The 17,969-nt window shown below is 42.4% G+C and overlaps 1 protein-coding gene across 1 annotated transcript in view; it reads right to left on the reverse strand.

Moving 5' to 3' along the window:
• Positions 1 to 9,187, reverse strand: part of map3k5 (mitogen-activated protein kinase kinase kinase 5) — a 77,621-nt gene extending 68,434 nt beyond the window's left edge. The window contains exon 1 of the mRNA XM_020639904.3: positions 8,282 to 9,187. Within this exon, the coding sequence (XP_020495560.2) occupies positions 8,282 to 8,702 (421 nt within the window). The 5' untranslated portion in view covers positions 8,703 to 9,187. The remainder of the gene's footprint in view (positions 1 to 8,281) is intronic.
• Positions 9,188 to 17,969: the final 8,782 nt, after the last annotated feature.

Here is a 17,969-nt window from a genome sequence, read left to right on the forward strand (position 1 = left end):
AAGCTATTGTAATCGATTAGCTTAAGCTATTTTTGGCTTGTTAGCTTTTTTTCTGCGGTTAGCATACAATCCACAATTTTTTTACCAATCTATGACTTGCAGTTTTTTGTAAGGACGTACCGCTGAATTCTGCTCTGCCACTCTTTTGTTTGACAGTATCTAACAGTGCTAACTGTATTGGTAAAAATCCAATCAATGAAGCAGACAAGGTGTTTAGCAGCACAGTTACAGAACATTTTACATGACGGCCTCAAACGCTTTAGGATTCATCCTGACTTCATCAGGTGTAAATTGAAGGATTCTGACTCAATTTTTTTAAGTTCTAGTCCAACAATTAATTAACTTAATTTGACAGTTAAATAATATATAGTGTTAAATTAGGATCACTCATTATTTCTCAGTCAGTTCTGGGATTGAGCACCTTCTATCATGTTCTGAATTTAATGTGTGAACAGTTGAGAGCTGCAGCGGGCAATAAAAATGGAATGTACCCTGCGAGAAAATGTGTTTACTTAGTCTTCAGTGAAGTTGCTGTTGTGGATGAAACGCTTCAAACTGTCACTTCAGAGCTCAACAAGGTGAACAGCCTGAAAAACAATTTGTGAGTTTTACCTGTGAAGCTCGCACAGCGATGAGAGCCGGGGTCGAGCTCTCATCGCAGAACACGGGGTTAGCGAACACTCAGATCGAGGCAAAGCTGCTTTCAAAGTGCTCAGGAATTGTTCAAAAAGCCATTGTGCTCTCACAGTAATGTAACATAATGTTCAACTAGAGAGATAATGCTCTGCATACCACAGCTCTGACCTAACAACCCTCCCACTAACACAGGAGGGAGCAACACAAGTATGTGGGATTCATCCCTGATGAACTCCAATATTATCTGCATATTTTACTTTGCAGGCGCTACTTTAAACATACTATCACAGGGAAGTAAATGCAACACAAAACAAAGCATTAGCAACCAGCTCATGGTGGGTTTCTTTTTCATATTTCAGGTTAAAGACGTTATTTCTTTTAGCTTTAGCTGGAAGGGTTTTGAGCAGTATCAGAATGTCAATATGCACCCAAATGACTTGTCTCTCTGTCATCGCTCCTTTACTCAATCTCAACGTTGACTTCTTGTGATTTGATTTCTGTTCAGGAGTCAGGTCATCTTGACCTAACAAATCCTTCACTGATGAATCTGTCAGACGACAAGGATGTAAACATGACAAACAGCCCAATTTGCTGTATATCGCTAAATTAACCACTAAACATCAGTGGAACGCTCTCAGCTTGTTTTACTGAATCTACCAAGACGATCAATAAGAAAACAACTGTGAGCACTGCTCTCTACCGACTTACTATCTCATGTACCAGAGAGATAATAACTTCTTTACATATAAGAAAAAATAACATCTGTGAATACACAGTGTGGTTCTGAGTTCAGAGATGTTATTTAAATAAGATCATTACCAACTTCTAATAGCTGGCATTTACTTCTCTTCTGCAAGTTTTGATACTTTAAATTGGGGCTATCTCAATCTACCATCACAAGTATGATGTGCGCCAATGCAATCGCAATGCAGGCTGAGCAAAAATGACCTAAAACATGTCATGATGCTTCTTTCTTTTCACACTAAAGACAGCCTTCTTCTGAAGAAGATTTGATTGTGCAAAAAGGTCTGTTCACTTAAAGGTTGCAGAGAAATATGCTGACAATATTTACTCTACGAATGGGGATATTCCTCCATACTAAACAGGTTATGGAAAAGGTTCACATTTACTTAAGTTCTATCTATCCTGATTCTATTATGAAACTGTGCTATCACTGCTTTCGGAGCTTGGGCCCATCCTTGATAATTTTAAATTGGTAGGATTGATATCTAATCGAATCGTGACCCAAAGAATTGAAATCGAATTGAATTGTGAGGTTGTGTAAAAAAATACAATCCAGATTCCAGAGCGTTAGGAATTTAAAAAATGTGTAGCCAAACTTTGGACCAATGCAGAAACTCTAAACTTGTAAGACTAGGCTGACTGACAGCCCTCTTCAGGTCAAAATAATATATGGCCTGTTGAGCAGAATGTGTGGGAACGCTTTAAAATAACACAGAAACCATCATGCATTTTTTCTCAGTCACTGAATGTGTGCAGTCGCATGATGTTTTAGATTCCACAGTCAGGCCTGGATAAACAATCACCATGACTTCCAGTGAGTCAGGAGAGATGGAGGAGTGAACCAGCAGCTATGACAGATGCTTTGGAAGTGCATTGCCTTTTGCAATCTAGAATAAAAACTTCTCTGTCAGACCTCGGAAAGCAGCCAGCAACAGTGAATCAGCAGCAGGTGGATTAAGTGGAGGGGATTTTTTGCTTAAATGATGATTACCATTAGACTGCTGAAAGTGTTGTTTCAACCTCACTTAATGTTTAAGTCCTTGACAAGAATAACTTGAATAGAGAATCTTGATTACTACACATTATAGAGTAACAAAGAAGCCATTAAAACAATGGCATCTTTAAATTGTATTGTGTGGACGAAACAAGTTGACAGAGAGAGTATTAAGGTGTATTAATGTATTTTAAAGTGACATTATTTGGGCGATTTTTGCCTTTTTGCCACGATCGCTGCAATGAGGACTATAGCCGCCCTCCATACGTGAGGCATGCGTCATAATCACTAGGTTATCGGCGCTACAGTGTATTCATTTATTTGCTTGTCGCACTGCCTGCAGTGTAGGTCAAAGCTATCTATCTTTATGTTGAACCAGTTGGTGTCGAAGTTGGTGCTACTTTTGCATTTCTATTTGGACCGCTCTATACTGAAACTAGCAGAGACTCAACTCTTTTGCCTTATAATGGTGTCATTCAATACGCTGAAGGACGTTTCGGTCACTACAATGTTTGGTGTGTAAATAATAAATGTGTCTCTCTTCATTGCAGACAGGTGGAAGTGGTTTGCGCTTCCTTAAAGTGTGGTCAAGGAACAGAACAATATACACAGTTGCTTAGAAACAGGAGGTAGGTCAACTTACCCACTGGTTCATCCTTTCCTACTTTCCCCTGATCTAAATTGAAACCTTACTTCTGTTTTCTAAATCCATCATGCCTGACTCTTAATAATAAAGGACACCTGTAGCTGCAGACTTATAGTCATACATTTATTTTTGCTGAGAGAATTTATTCCAGGCACATTCATCCCAACATAAAAATCGCCGTTGACTGGCCTCGATGAGTAACACATGCTGGTAATCAAGCTCTGGCTGAGTGGTAGAGCGGGTCATCTTTTGATTGGATGGTTGGCAGTTTGATCCCCATTTCCTGTGATCTATATATCAACGTGTCCTTGGGTAATACACTGAACCCCAAACTGCCCCCAAGGCATAACCTGCAGGTGTCAATACTGACGGCCAGACTGGTATTTAGTGTTAAAGCGCTTTGGGTAAGACAGAGACATCAGGGGTCTCATATATAAACCTTGCATCCACACAAAACAGGGTAGGGAAGTGGCGTACACCACTTGCACAGGTTGAGATCTACTAATAAACCTGAATGGGAAATTCAGGCACTGGTCAACAAACTCAGGCATGCGTACATTTTGGAGGAAGGGGAAATTGGCGACACTGACAGTAAGGTAGTAAATAAAATGTTGGCTGTATATTGATATGTTGATTGATAAGAATCTGTCATACCTACTTGGACTGTGGGGGACAAATGTGCTCTTCCGATCGTGTTATCGTAAATTGCTCTGACACTATGTCATTTAACTAGATCGGGTGTCCGTGACAATGGGCCAATTCAAGGGACCTGACTATGAGGCCGATCAATATGATTCAGTTCAATGTTTAAGTCAAGCACATGTGCGTACTACATCACTGTGATCAGTGCACTGGACGGCCAGTGCATTATGTTAGGCGGATCCAACATAGCATTGAGGGTTCTAACAACAAAGGCTAAAGCAGTCTGGATTTATTACACGCTTGTTACGGCAACAACAACTTCAACAAGTGTATGCAAATTAATGTTTAAAAGGGTTGGTGGTAGAACGACAAGTTCAAATAAACAAAGCAGGAAGGCGAATTGAAGCAGATAACTTTGTCGGCTGCATCGCAAACGCACAAGAAACTTCCCAGTGATTGTTTGAAAGTGACCAAACACTTGGAACCAGGATACAGTTTTCCATCGATGTAAATCATTTTCTAAAGGTCCACTGCCTGAACTCATCGAGAACGTATGAGAACATTTATCAGCTGAGTAAGTGGACGTAAAAAGCTTGAAGTTTCACAGGCAGATAATTGTAGCTGTGACGTAACCGCACAGTGCAGCACTAGAGGCTACGAACTCCTCAGATCACATACCAGAGACTCGATTTCAACTGTCATCAAGGAAATGCTTTATCAGGTCAGCCTGGATAGATACCGCCAGAGACAACAAAGGAATGTATACAGCAAACAATGCAGCTCAACAACGGTCCACTGTGACAGCAGAGGGTGAGCGATGCTCTTGCAAGTGGCACACAGATTGTGGGAAAGAAGAATCTGCAACTTTTTGATCCAGTGGGTGTCGCCCCTAGGGCACCAGCATGAAACCAAAACAAACTGCTCCGCTACTCTGAAGCCTCCGCTCTCCTCCAGCAACACACCTCCAACCCCCCTCCACTCGTACGAAGGAGGGAAAAATTGCAAAAGTGTTTTCACCCATGTCCTGTAAAAATGCTTACGTTCAAATAAGCAGTGGGTATTTTACCGTTTTCTCTAGTCCACGGCTAAAACAGCTTTTATACACAAGGGGATTAGCCGGCCGTCCCGTCCACGTAATCATGATGTAAACACAGCTTTGACAACAACACAGCCAGCGGGACTCTCGCTTCTCACTCATCGTAGACAGTCGTGACTCAGAGAGACTTTTACAGAGAATGTACTTAATCTCGGCTGTGTTTATGTGTCGCACATTCTTCCTTTAATGATTACACGTCTCATCCTCACAGTGAGGAAAATTAGTTATTAATTTAACACCGATATCGGGACAGATTGTTATTGGTACCCAAAGCCCAGGTATCAGATCGGTATCAGAGCTCAGAGAGTTGGATCGGTGCATCATTGGTAGGGCTCGGAATCTTTGGGTGTCTCACGATCTGATTCGATATCAGTTCTTGGGGTCAGGATTGAGAATCTGTTTTCGATTCAATTCTGGATTCAAGTCAATTTTTCCATTACACATTTCAGGGTCTACTCCAGTCATCTGTGAGACTGGCTGAAGTTTTAGCTGCTCCATTTGCCATTCTACCAAATTAAAGAGCTAACCTTAGCACTTAGCAGGTAGTTATAAGTTATGAATCTATTTAAAACTCAGAAGATAAGAAATTTTGACATAAATCGATTTTTTTCTCACAACTCTAATAATTAGACAAACCCTCTTAACGATGACATGTGGTTAGTCATTACTGCTGGCTGAAGTCTGCCTCTACATTTTTCCTAGAAAATGTCCCATGGTTGGAGGCTTTACAATCAGCCTCTGTCATCTCTCTGCCAAACATCCTTTTTGAGGACACTCAGGAACATGATGTACTCCAATCTGGCAAAATCTTCTTTCCAAATTTAACTGAGACCCACAAACTTTCCGTCTGCCTCTCTGAGCTCATTGTTTAAAGGTTTTTTTTGTTGTTGTCTGGCCTTCGTCTCTGGTACACTCTTGTGCAGGAAGAGGATGAAAGCAGTGTGTGTTTGAACAGACACAGCCGTGTGTTTCTGGGAAAATACCTCGACCCTCCCTCGTAAATTATGAAAAAATTCCACTGAAGAGGACAAAACAGGGAAAAAAAGGAGAATTTGATGTTTGCACAACTATAATAACGCGCAATGTTATGACAAGCAACTAGCCGGTCTCGTGTTGAACAGAAACTGTACAACCGTCTGGTTTCACTGGGATGCTCTTACTGTAAACGCCTGATGCAGGTACTAAAAAACTTTTTGTGATTTTTTTAACAGTAAACAGTGTTGATGTTTTCTTGTTTAATATTTGTGAATCAAATTAAAATAAATTTTGAGGATTTTTTTACTTGTTTTAAGTAATTTACTGACAGTATTTTCTACTAACATAGTTACCTTTAACACTCTGTTTTGTTGCTTATCTCTTAACAAGGACACTAAACACAATAAATCTTTAGTTTTACATTCAGGTCAGCACTTATAAGTGACTTGGAACTTCAGAGACACTGGAATAGAGACTGTCGGTAAATACTGCAGATTCATTATCATTACATCTAACATTTATTTTCATCATTCATTAATTAGTTTGGGGCTGAACGGTGGTGCAATGTCGCGTCACAGCGAGGAGGTTCCTGGTTCGAATCCCGGTCTGACAGGAGCCTCTGTGAGTGGAGTTTGTATGTTCTCCCTGTGCATGGGAGGAGTCTCTCTGGGTACTCCGGCTTCCTCCCACAGTCCACAGACATGCTCGTTAGGTTAATTGATTACTCTGAAATTGTCCATGAGTGTGACTGGTTGTCTGTCTCTATATGTCAGCCCTGTGATTGACTGGTGACTAGTCCCGCCTCTCGCCCAATGACAGCTGGGATCGTCTCCAGCCCCCTGCGACCCCAAATGGGACAAAGCGGTATAGATAATAAATGAATGGATGGATTAAACAGTTTGACAAATAACCAATATGACATTTTAGATTTGACTTTTTCTTTGCATAAAACTAAAATATCATAAGTGTACTTTCACATATAACTTGGAACAAAACAGAAAATCTCTAACTTTCCACAGAGTGTTTTATTTATTTTTTTATTTTTGTCAGGGACAAAGAGATAGCTATATAAGCTAATTAACATGTGTCGTCCCTGGGCAGGAGACAGACCCCCTGTCTCGTTCTATCCTGTATTCTGGTTTTATTTACGTTGTTCTTTGAAAGACTTTATAGACATCCAGGGTTATGTTGCTCCTGCGATATCTGCTGAACAAATCCTGATACCAAATATCTGAGTCAAAACAAACACTGGCTGCTGTTCTCGTCCCGTCCACACACTGACAGAGCTGCTCTGCTTCTTATTTCACCACAGTCTTCTTTCCACTGAGTTTTCTTTTTCTTTTTCATGTTTACTATACAGCTGCACATTTCCAGCAGGATCAGAACCTAACTACTACACATACAGTAGAAACAGGAGGGGAAAGTGGGTTTGTAGATTCCAGTGGAAAGTCCAGCCTCATGGCTCAACCCATGATGACACTCCGGCACAATAAAAAGACGGCGCACAATGGAAGAAGGAAACTATGCACGGAGGGAAACTAAAACAATCCCACTCACATATTTGTGGAGCAAATGAAACAACTGCGATGATGCTCTTCAGCTCGGCACAGTGTGGAAATAAGTGGGACGCGAAAAAGCTGCAGCCTCTCAAGCCCTGACATGCAGAGAGAGCTGTGTGATGTGTTCGAGGACCTCTGGGCATCCAGGCATATCAGTTACAATAGCACATAATGCACTCCTGAACATTTCTAGGGAATTTCAGACAGGCTTCTGGAAACACAATGAAGCCGTTTCATAGAATTCACAGACGACTGAGAAACCTGATCAACCTGTTCAAACGACCCCTGATCAATAACCCTCAGTTCTGACTGGCAGGATAAGAATCTGTCATCCGATAAACAGCTTCAAAGAGAGAGGTGAGAGAGGTGAGACACGTTTGAAATCAAGGTTGATACCTGCTGATAGCAGGTGTTGGAAAACATTACGATCTCCATTATTTCAATAATCGAAGGCAAAGCTGTAAAAAATAAAGTTTTTAAAAGTCTTTTAATATTTTTTAACCTAAGCTGCCAGAGGAAAAGAGGAGACATGTATTTGTGCACTTCAGACACTGTGATGGAGTTTTCCTGCAACTTTTAATTAAAAACAAGAAATCACCCAATATTGGGGGCCTTGGACTTCATTTTTTTTGTTGCCATGGCATCAAAACAGGTATCAGTAGGCTCTATCGTTTCAGTTTTAAGCATCAAATCAAAGTCATCTGACCTCCTCACTTGAAAGTGAGGCAAGACTTCCTGGGAAACACCATGGTGTTGTCATCCCATGTCAGGGGTGACAGACTCCTGATGAAGACATGTGATTTTTTAGATTCATCATTCTTAAAGGAGAACATATGGAGAACAAGCATTAAATGTTTCATGTAAGATCACAAATATTTTGCATCTTTCATTCATTTGTAGCCTATACTCCTGGTTTGTACTTGATGGAGGCAGTTTTGGGAGTTCGCATTTGAAAGGACTGTGTGCATGCTTTTCCTCCCCGGACTCACCTGCATTGTAGAAGCGGTCCAGCACCGCAGTCTCCCCAAAGTCCAGCTTCCCGAAGTTGACGGTCTCCAGCTTGCTCCCCACCGTGTCACAGGCGTCCTTCAAACACTGCAGCGCCATGCTCTCCGCGTTACTCTGCTGGCTCGCCTCTCCGTTCACCACGTAGGCCACCGTCACCGGCCTGTTCTTGGTCGACTTCCCGGTGGAGAGCAGCCCTCCGCCGTCCATGGGACACCCCACGGTCGTCGGACTCAGCCCTCCTCCGCCAGGCACCACCGAGTCCTGCCAGAAAGTTCCAGCTGCGGGAATGCCGAGGGTGCATCCTCCAACACTGCTGCTGCTCTCCACGCCGAGGCTCTCTCTGCCGGGACAAGCTCCGAAGCAAGGCACCGGTAAGGATATCCCATCCTGGTAATGACTCATTTTTGATTCGAGTGTCTCTCACTATCTTAAAGTGTCGGGTTCCTCCGCCAGTCCTCCATGGAGAGCCAGCGTTACGCGCGGCGGTTTCCCATGGAGCCTCTGCACAGGCACGACGTGCAACCTTTCTCCGACTCAACGCAGGTAAACAGTCTGTTAAAGGTTGGGCTGCAACTACACACCATGCTGCATGTTTACTGACGATGCACGCTTAAACAAACACAAGATAACGTCGAAGTTGTTCCGAAGTCACGACACTGATCCGAAGGAGAAAAGAAAAACCAAAACAACAAAAACCCAACAAATGCGCGCATTCCTCGTCAGCTCTCACAACAAATCCACATACTTCCAGAAGTTGTGCAACGCCGCCGGTAGCAGCGCAGCAACGCCCACAGGAAACACGACCAAGACGGGGGCAGCAGGGTCCAAGTTAAGCCTCTCGTATCGGCGGTGCACGCGAATGCTTTGACATCTACCGAAACAGAAAGCTGTGTGTGCGCACGCATCCACCAGGCTGCTCTCAAGTGAAAACAGACCCTGCCCTGTTTCCAGTGTTATCTCTCTCTCCGTACACACTGACGCGCTTGGGCGGGGACACACACAGCGGGAGAGCCTCCTGTCAGCTGGGCGGAGACTTCATGACCATATGTGGAGCTCGTGGTGGATCTGTGTGGGCTCCAGGAAAGGAGCAGTCCACCCCGAAAACAGGACTAGAAACAACACAATCAGCAATATTTAATTTACCGTCTCAACACATTGGCTGCTCATGAATCAAATCTGAAATTGTTTCGACATCAGCTACAGCTGTTTTTTTTAATGAAAACATTGGCATGAAATGAAAGAAGGTAACATTGATCTCCACAATGATTCTTGTGTTTTCAGGGCTTTGAGCTGCAACAATTTCATAATGTTGCAAAACCGATTGCATCATTTCGTCCATTAATCTTTTGTGATCGAAACTAATTACAAAGTCATTTTGGAAGGTGGTAATAATTTATGAGTAAAAAGGTTTTTGGCAGATTATTTTTCCAGCCTGCACGGATCCGTCAGCATCTGGGGGAAATACTCTGTAAATGTCTTAGAACAATACGAGAGTTTAGTTCAATCAAAAGTGAATGGATAAATTAACATACAGAGAAGATTTGGCCTGATGTGTGTCACCTGTTGTTACCTGATGGTCCCTTCCTTTCCTGTCACAAGGGGGACCTCTAGTGGTGAGAGCAGGTCTGTACAGGGTGAAAGAGAAACCCAAATCTTTCAAGGCGGTTTGTTGTTCTTGCAGAGCATGTAGGTACATGTTCAAGAACGAGTTTTGTTACGCAGGTCCCTGGTTTGAATAATAGAAATTACTACACTACAATAAAAATATGAGAATAAACCATATACCATAAAACTATATAGAATGAAATAAACTATAAAACACCTAACTAAACATATCTGTGACATTTCTTTCACACAGATCCTGTATTTGATAATGCCTATAAAGGCCTCTTTTTCAGACCTGCTCAGAACCTGCTGTTTCTGTTTCTGTAGCTTTAAATCATAGTGATCTGTGTTTAATCACAGGTGACAGATTGTGTACTAACCGTTGTGACCTGTATCACTCTGTAGACTGTCCCTCGTCAGGTCTACAGAAGCAGCACATTATTCTGTATATTTACAGGGGTCTGATTTGTAAACTCCCTCCTTACCTGACTCCATTCAACCAGATCTGGGTCACTTTAAAAACAACTAGAGTTAGGACTGAATGGGGATAGACTACTGTCAGTGTTGCTGCACCCAATATGTGGAACAATTTTCAAATGAAGGCAAAGTTGCCGTCTCTTGTATCATACCGTGTTTTTACAGAGCTAGTGTCTGAACTACTAACGGAAAATAATTGCAACTGCTTAGAAATGTGACTTTTTTCCAGGGCATGGGTTTGCATTAATGTATGTTTTTATTTCAACTGTGTTTTTTTTTCTTGTTCTATCGTTAATTGAGTCACTGCTGAAAAAAGAGGCCTTGATCTCAGTGGGTTCTCCCCGCTAAAATAAAGGATAAATAAAATAAAATAATAAATGATGCAAATGAGCTGTGTCTGACCACGCCCCCTCTCTGGAAGGGGGTGTGGCTCGGGCTTTCTTGCGGTGAGAAGGCAGACTCAGAGGGCAGAACAAACATCTAGCTGTGGGAGTGTCCACCACCTGGAGGGAGGGGTTACTGCCCTTTGTGATGTCATAAAGGGAAAATATCAAGACAGCCTGTTTGAGGAGAGAGTCTCTGAAAAGTGGAGAAGGCTTATCTTGTCTTGTTCATGTGTAAGCATTGTTTTGAGGAAAATCTACACATTAATGTCTCACCTGCTAATCACAGTGAATCTTTGGCGTAGAATAAAAAAGAGTCTGTGCCTTCAGTGGGCTGTTTAAAGCTTCATCTGACACCTACCCCCCCCCCCCCCCCCCCCCCAGGCAGCATAGAGGCATATACATCTACACTAACAATGTAGAAATAATCTTCTCCCTGATGATCTAGCTTTCTTTTGTACCTCATAAAGAGACATCAGAATTAATTTAAGACTGTTTCATAACCTTATAAAAACTCCCCACAGGAGCTTTAACTAAAACCTCAAGAATTGGGCGCAAAATAAATTGAGTTATTGTACGTTTTTTTTCCTCCCCATCCTTCGAGCTTTTCACTACAAAAATAAACACAAGTATGATCATGTTTTGCATTAACCTTAAAATACTGTAATCTTGTGTATGGTTAAAAAAAAGAAAAGAAAAGAAAGGCATACACCAACATTTGTACACAGCTGGGCGTATTTCCCCTTTCCACCACTAGGTGTCTCACAGTGTCCACACATGAATCCCTTAGTCGTCTCGAGCAGCAGCAGCTCCCAGGGAAAAGGCTGTCAGACCCAACCCGTCCACACGGCTGTGTTATTGTGTCACTTCTCTGCCGCCTGCTCCTGATCGTTTAGCTGAGGGCACATTACACATAATCACAGCCAAACTATTTATGCACCACTGTGTCTCTTATTGACACTGGAATCAAGTGCTGTGAACGTCGAGCTTACATTACTGTGAGTCAAATTACACATTATTGAATGAGATGAACATTTACATTTTTATATGATAATCCAAATTTTAGTCACATCTTTCCTTCTCTCTCTCTCTCTCACACACACACACACACACACACACACACACACTCATGGAAAAAACATCTAGTTAACGCTGGCATTTTAAACTTTATTGCATAAATTAAAAACAATTAAGGCATAAAAATACAAGCATAGATAGTAGAATTAAAGCAGAAAACGAAACATTAACATAAGTAGTTGTCTTGTCTTCTCTAGCAAACACTGCCTGACACATCTGGCACACAGAGCGGCTGATCTGCTGATCCTCCTCATCCTGCAGTCGATCCTCAAAAACTCTGTGTCTGCAGGCAAGAAAGGCTTTTTCCTGCAGCTGTGAACTTCATATACGATCATCTTCTCGAGGTTTCACAGAATGCAACGAATGCTAACAAGGTGCTGCAGTGACCTGTGCTTGAATGAAAAGAATATGATTATTTTATTTACGACGTAGGAGGGGAGAAGGGGGGGGGGGGCTTTTTAGAAGGACCACAGTCATTCATTAAATCATCACTTTCAGCTTCTGCCTTTAGGACAAAGGTACAGAGTCGCTTTGTGTAGAAAATATTCATAAAAAAATGTCGTTGGTCCAAGATGACATGAAATCCAAACGAGGAAAGACACTTTAAAGTCAGCCTGCCACCTCGACACTGCACATAGCACTTCATGTTAACACTGACCACCACATTCAATATTCACCACTAACAACCTGGTGCTTTCCTTTTTACGTACATCTACTGTGTCTGTTTTAATTTTCAATATCTGTATAGTTGTGTTACCTTGTGTTTTAAAGACATACATCACACATACGTCTAAGACAAATGTTTACCTGTTGCCTTCAAGAAGACAGCAAAGTCTTCTCTTCTCTCTTCTCTAAAATGATCGCACCACATATAAAGATAAATCTTTACAAGAACAAGTCAAGCTTTCAAAAAGGTATAATAATCTCATCAGTAAAATTAACTTAAAGCTCCTTGGGGAACTTTCAGCATCTGTTGATTTTGGCGCCCCCTATGGACAAAACGGGATGATTGTCTCTTTGCTAATCTTGTTGTGGTATAGTTTTAAATCTCTTTCATCTTTATTTAAATAATAACAAAATCTACCATCATTTATTACGTATACATATAATTTTATATATATTTAATCAACTAATACGTCATTTGAATTTGCAACATCTCTCCTTCATTGCAGTGGTTGCTAAGGCTCATGGGTATTGTAGTGTTTAAGCCACAAATGCCACATTGAAGGAAAATACATGATGTAATTTCATGTGCAATGTTGGCAATAGGAATATAGGTTTTCTATGTATGGAAAGCACAAAGAAGCTCTGCATGTGGTTATGATAGGGGTGAGAGCACGGGGAGGGGGGTGGGGTGGGTGGCAGCTCTGGGAGGATGGAGCTAACTCTCAAGGCTTTCCGAGGTGTCATGGGCCTGACTTGATGTAACACCGGTGAATGGAAGTGCCCACCTGATGACCCTGGTGGTGTGCTGGCTCTTGTGGTAGAGGAGTGGTAGTGTTGGCGTTGGGGCTTGCAGAGGCCACTAAGGGTGGTAGGTTATGTCATTCATCAGTTCGTCATAGTTATTGAGATGTTATAGGAAGGAGAGGAGTTCTGTCACTGAGCGCTCATACTTTCCATTAAGTCACATAATGCTGCAGCTGTGTTTTGATCTCCTCTAACATAAAACACGATGTATGACTCTTCTAGCTGCTCTGTGGGAAGTGTTTAGTACAGTCTGTCAGAGATTTGCCTGACGTGACTGGCTGGGTTTTAAAAATGAATGTTAAGAGAGGAATAATAACCAACCAAACCAATGAAGCAGTGGGCTGTTCAACTGAAACAAAGAGCTTAAAGGGTCACAAAGCATTATCAGTAAATCTAGGTTTTTTTTTCTGAGCAGTGATCTGATGAACAGGTGTACTGCAGGATCTGGTTAGTAAGCTGTGACTGCACTGAAGCTGCTTTCAGGTGAAAAAGTTTGAGGCTGAATTTCCCCATGGACATTTCCAACTGGGCTGCATGGTGGTGCAGTTGTACTCGCTGTCGCCCAACAGCGAGAAGGTTTTATGGTTCGAATCATGAGGTGCAGGGTCCGTTCTGTGTGCATGTTCTCCCTGTGCATAAGTGGGTTCTCTTCAGGTACTCAGGTTTCCTCTCGCAGTCCAGAGACACGCTCATTAGGTTAATTGGTGCCTCTACATTTCCTGTAGGTGAGTGTAAATGTTTGTCTCATTAAGTCAGCGCTGTGTGACTGGTGACCAGTTCAAGGTGTTCCTCTTTGTACAATCAGTACCTTTACATGCAGATAGAAAACATCAAATCTATTCTGTTATTCTGACTAAAAAACCTTAAAAGTGCATGTAAACATTTTCGTCTGAATTTGTTTAAGTCGGACTAACACACCTTGATAATGAAGTTGGGGGTTGATTTATGTGCATGTATACACCTCAGCCTGACCTAAACAGGACTAGGCGTTCTGCTCACATCATCTGTGATGTCCGGCTCATTGATAGCACCTTGTCCCCGCACTGAGCAGTCTTTCTCAATCTTTAGAATAGTCACTAAGATGAGTTTTTCTCTAACTATAATATTTTACCCAATTTCAGACTCATTACTTTGTTCCTTAAGGTCAAACTCGCTGCACCTGCTGTCCATCCTCCAGACTTTTGACTTGTGGGGAACCTTTGCACGTCTCTGCCTACATCTATATGAACTACTGACTGAACTGTGCTGAGTCTTTTAAAAAACAGCTTCAAAATGTATCAGTTTGGACAGATACATGTGGAATCAGTCCACTTACTGTGACAGTTTTGTGCTTTTTTGGGGGGTTTGTGCTATGTATTGTACCTGGTTATGCATCATTTTAGTCTTGCAGGATATTTAGTATGTGGCTCAGTTCAGTTTTTAAGTTTAATTTCTGTGTGTTTGATTTTGTTGATGTAAAGCCTGTTGTGATCCTTGTCTGTAAAACCACAATTTAAACTTACTTTTATTGCTGCAGCTAGGATAAAAAAAAAAAAAGCCATCCACACTAATATTAGTCTTAACAAAGCCTGTTGGGTCTCACTCAGACCTTCTTCGTGACTATAAGACTCCGAGGGGTGTGGCCGAGCGTCAGTATTTGAAAAAGGGAAAGAGAACGAGATGGAAGGTGAGGAGTTTTCAAGTTGTGAAGTTTTCTAGCAGGTACATAGGTAGGCCGAATATAAGCTTAAAATGTGACTCTGAATTGAGTCACTCTTAAACCCTTTTCACACATATGGAAATCTCCTGAAAACACCAGGAGATTAACCAGAGGGGTTGCATATATGTGAACGCAAACAGCCACATTTTTCACTTGGACTTCACCCAGAAGTTTCTCCTGCCAGACCCCTTTAGTATTTTCTCTGCAGAAAGTCTGAGAGAGCTTATGTGAGAACAGAGCAGGATATTCTCCCGGAGAATACAGCACGAGCCAATAGGAAGAGAATGACATTTATTTACAGTGACTATTGCACGATGTTAACAGTGTCTGACTTGACGAGTTTTCTGTTTGTCAGTATGTTGTTCTTCGCTCATTTGTTGACGATGTCATTCCGTTGGACTACACATTGCATTGATATAAAGGCAAATATTCTCATAGCGTTGTGCAGCGCCTGCTATTTCCGCGTTGTTTTGTTATGTCACGTCTGATCTTAGGAGACCCCCCCCGCCCCCCTCCTCCCCCTCTGACAGGGATAGTCTCCAGCTGTGAGGAACATATGTGAACAGCCAGGTCAGGAGAATATCTGGAGCAGTCCTCCCGTAATTATCTCGATATTATCCGGAGTGCGTATGTGAAAACGGCTTTACAGTAACTATGACCTCGTTCGGTTCCAACTGGCTCCACTTCTGACTTTTATCATAAATCCCTGAATGCTAATTGTTTGTAATGTCCAGTAAAACACATGTGCATTCCAATCTTATAGCTGCAAACTATCCTACAGTGTGGAGTGATGGTCGAAGTTTGTTAGGGTTTGGGCGTAGTTAACCATCAATAGTCCGTCCATTGCTGCACCCTGCAAATAAAGCTCTCCATTCTGCTCTGCCACAGACCATGAAATAGTCACTCAGCTCTGAAATGGAGGGAATCACTCACACGGCGAAACGGCGAGAAGTTGGGTTAGTTCTGCCGTGCAGGTAGGAGATAGATACTTGGAGGCACAGACTTATTGCAGCCCTCCATAGATATCTGCCAAAGTCTACACAAACATTAGAGGGGAAACGGGGAAACAAAATTACAGAAATCTGCTAAGTTTGACAAATGGCGGGCCCCGGCTTTGCCACCAGCTATTAGCCTGCAATGATTAATAAGTGGGAAAATAATTGCACTTCATTGAGATTGATGACGCCCCATTTAACCTCCACTCTCATCCCGGCTGCGCCACAGAGCAGCGAGATGAGCCTCGGACACACTGCTGCTCCGCCGGCCTCATTGGCAACAAATAGATCTGTACACACACACACACACACATAGACACACACACACACACAGAGGGTCTGTAATGATCCTGCGGGGCTTTTTTTGAAAAGCCTCCCAGCGCTCTGATCATAAGTTCATTGTTAGTAAGTGAAAAACAATGATCTCAGCGCTAGGAGGCCTCTGGGAATCTCTCCCTCCACCAATATAGAAGCATTTAAGTCAAACACCATGGGGAATTAATGACAGCGGAGTCACCATTAGCTCCTACGCTAACGAGTTTGTGAGCCCTGGCCCTCTTGTTAGACACATCTCATGTGTGTGTGTTTTTTGTGTTCGAGTATCTCGTCGATCTCAAACACAATGTGAATGCGTTTTCACGGGTAAAAAAATGCAAACAAAACAGCGGCGGCGATCGCAAAGGAGCGCGGCGCCGTCTTATCCTCTCAGCCTGCAAAGAGACGTGGCCAAGGTTATTAAAGAAGGATGTAGCAGAGCAAGATGGCCGCTGTTGTGACCAGAGGCGGTGTGGAGAGATAAATGGTTGACCCAGCCTGGTGTCAGGTTAGGATTGATGCCACTATCAGCCCCACTGCTTTTCCAATGATTTTCTCAAATCTCTGATAGAGTGTGTTATCTAGTTACTGGCATGAGGGCAACGGCCCGCAGGCACGGAGAAGGTCAATCTATGAGGACAATCTTTGTTGGACTAAATGAGAAAAAAGAGCTCACAAAAAAAAAAGAATAAAAAGCAGCTGCTAGGTCTCTGGGATAAGATAAGCCAAATTACTTCTCTTTAGTAGGATAGGCCTCGGGCACAACATCAAAAAAAAAAAGGGGGAAAAAAAGAGGAAAAATTAAGTGAGGTGACTGGCGTGCTCTCTAACTTCAATGTTGTAGATTTCACCTGGATCCTCTGCTTCTTTAAACTAATGTTGAATCAGAGTGAGGGCTTGAAGAATGTGCTGGAGGAGCGTGCGTTTGTCTGCGGTTTAATCTGCATCCGCCTCGTAAATGAACTGAACAGGAGGGGGAAAAAAAACAGGAAAATCCAGAATCATCTGGTGATGACAAAAAAAAAAAAAAAAAGCCTCAGAGATCATAAAACGTCTCCATAATCTCACTCCATCAACCTCCCTCCTCTGTGTTCTTTTCAAAAGCGGGGGCGAAAAGAGTTTGACTAATAGGTTGTAATTTAGCAGCCGAGGTCCTGATCAATAATTCGGTGTCAATAATGATGTAGAGGTCTGTGCGAGGGGGGAAATGATTCCACTCATTGTCTGAGAAAAATGAAGGTGTGGACATCACCGCCGGCTGTAGGCAGATGTCCACAGGTGCTCGGTTAGTATGATGGTGGAGTTGATGAGCGGGAAGACAAATAACACACACACACACACACACACACACACACACACACACACACACACACACACACACACACACACACACACACACACACACACACACACACACGCATAAAGCACAAAAAAGTGTTTCCCTTGTGATGCTAAAGATCCAAAACTTTTCAAACACACACACACACACACACACACACACACACACACACACACACACACACACACACACACACACACACACACACACACACGCGCGCGCGTCCCTGATGGATATATTTGTCAACACACTTTTTTTCCGCTGACGTCTGAGGATCCAGGCTTTTTCTCATGACAGTGTCATTATGAA

Source organism: Labrus bergylta, chromosome 15, assembly GCF_963930695.1.
Source record: "Labrus bergylta chromosome 15, fLabBer1.1, whole genome shotgun sequence".
NCBI classification, from domain to species: Eukaryota; Metazoa; Chordata; class Actinopteri; order Labriformes; family Labridae; genus Labrus; species Labrus bergylta.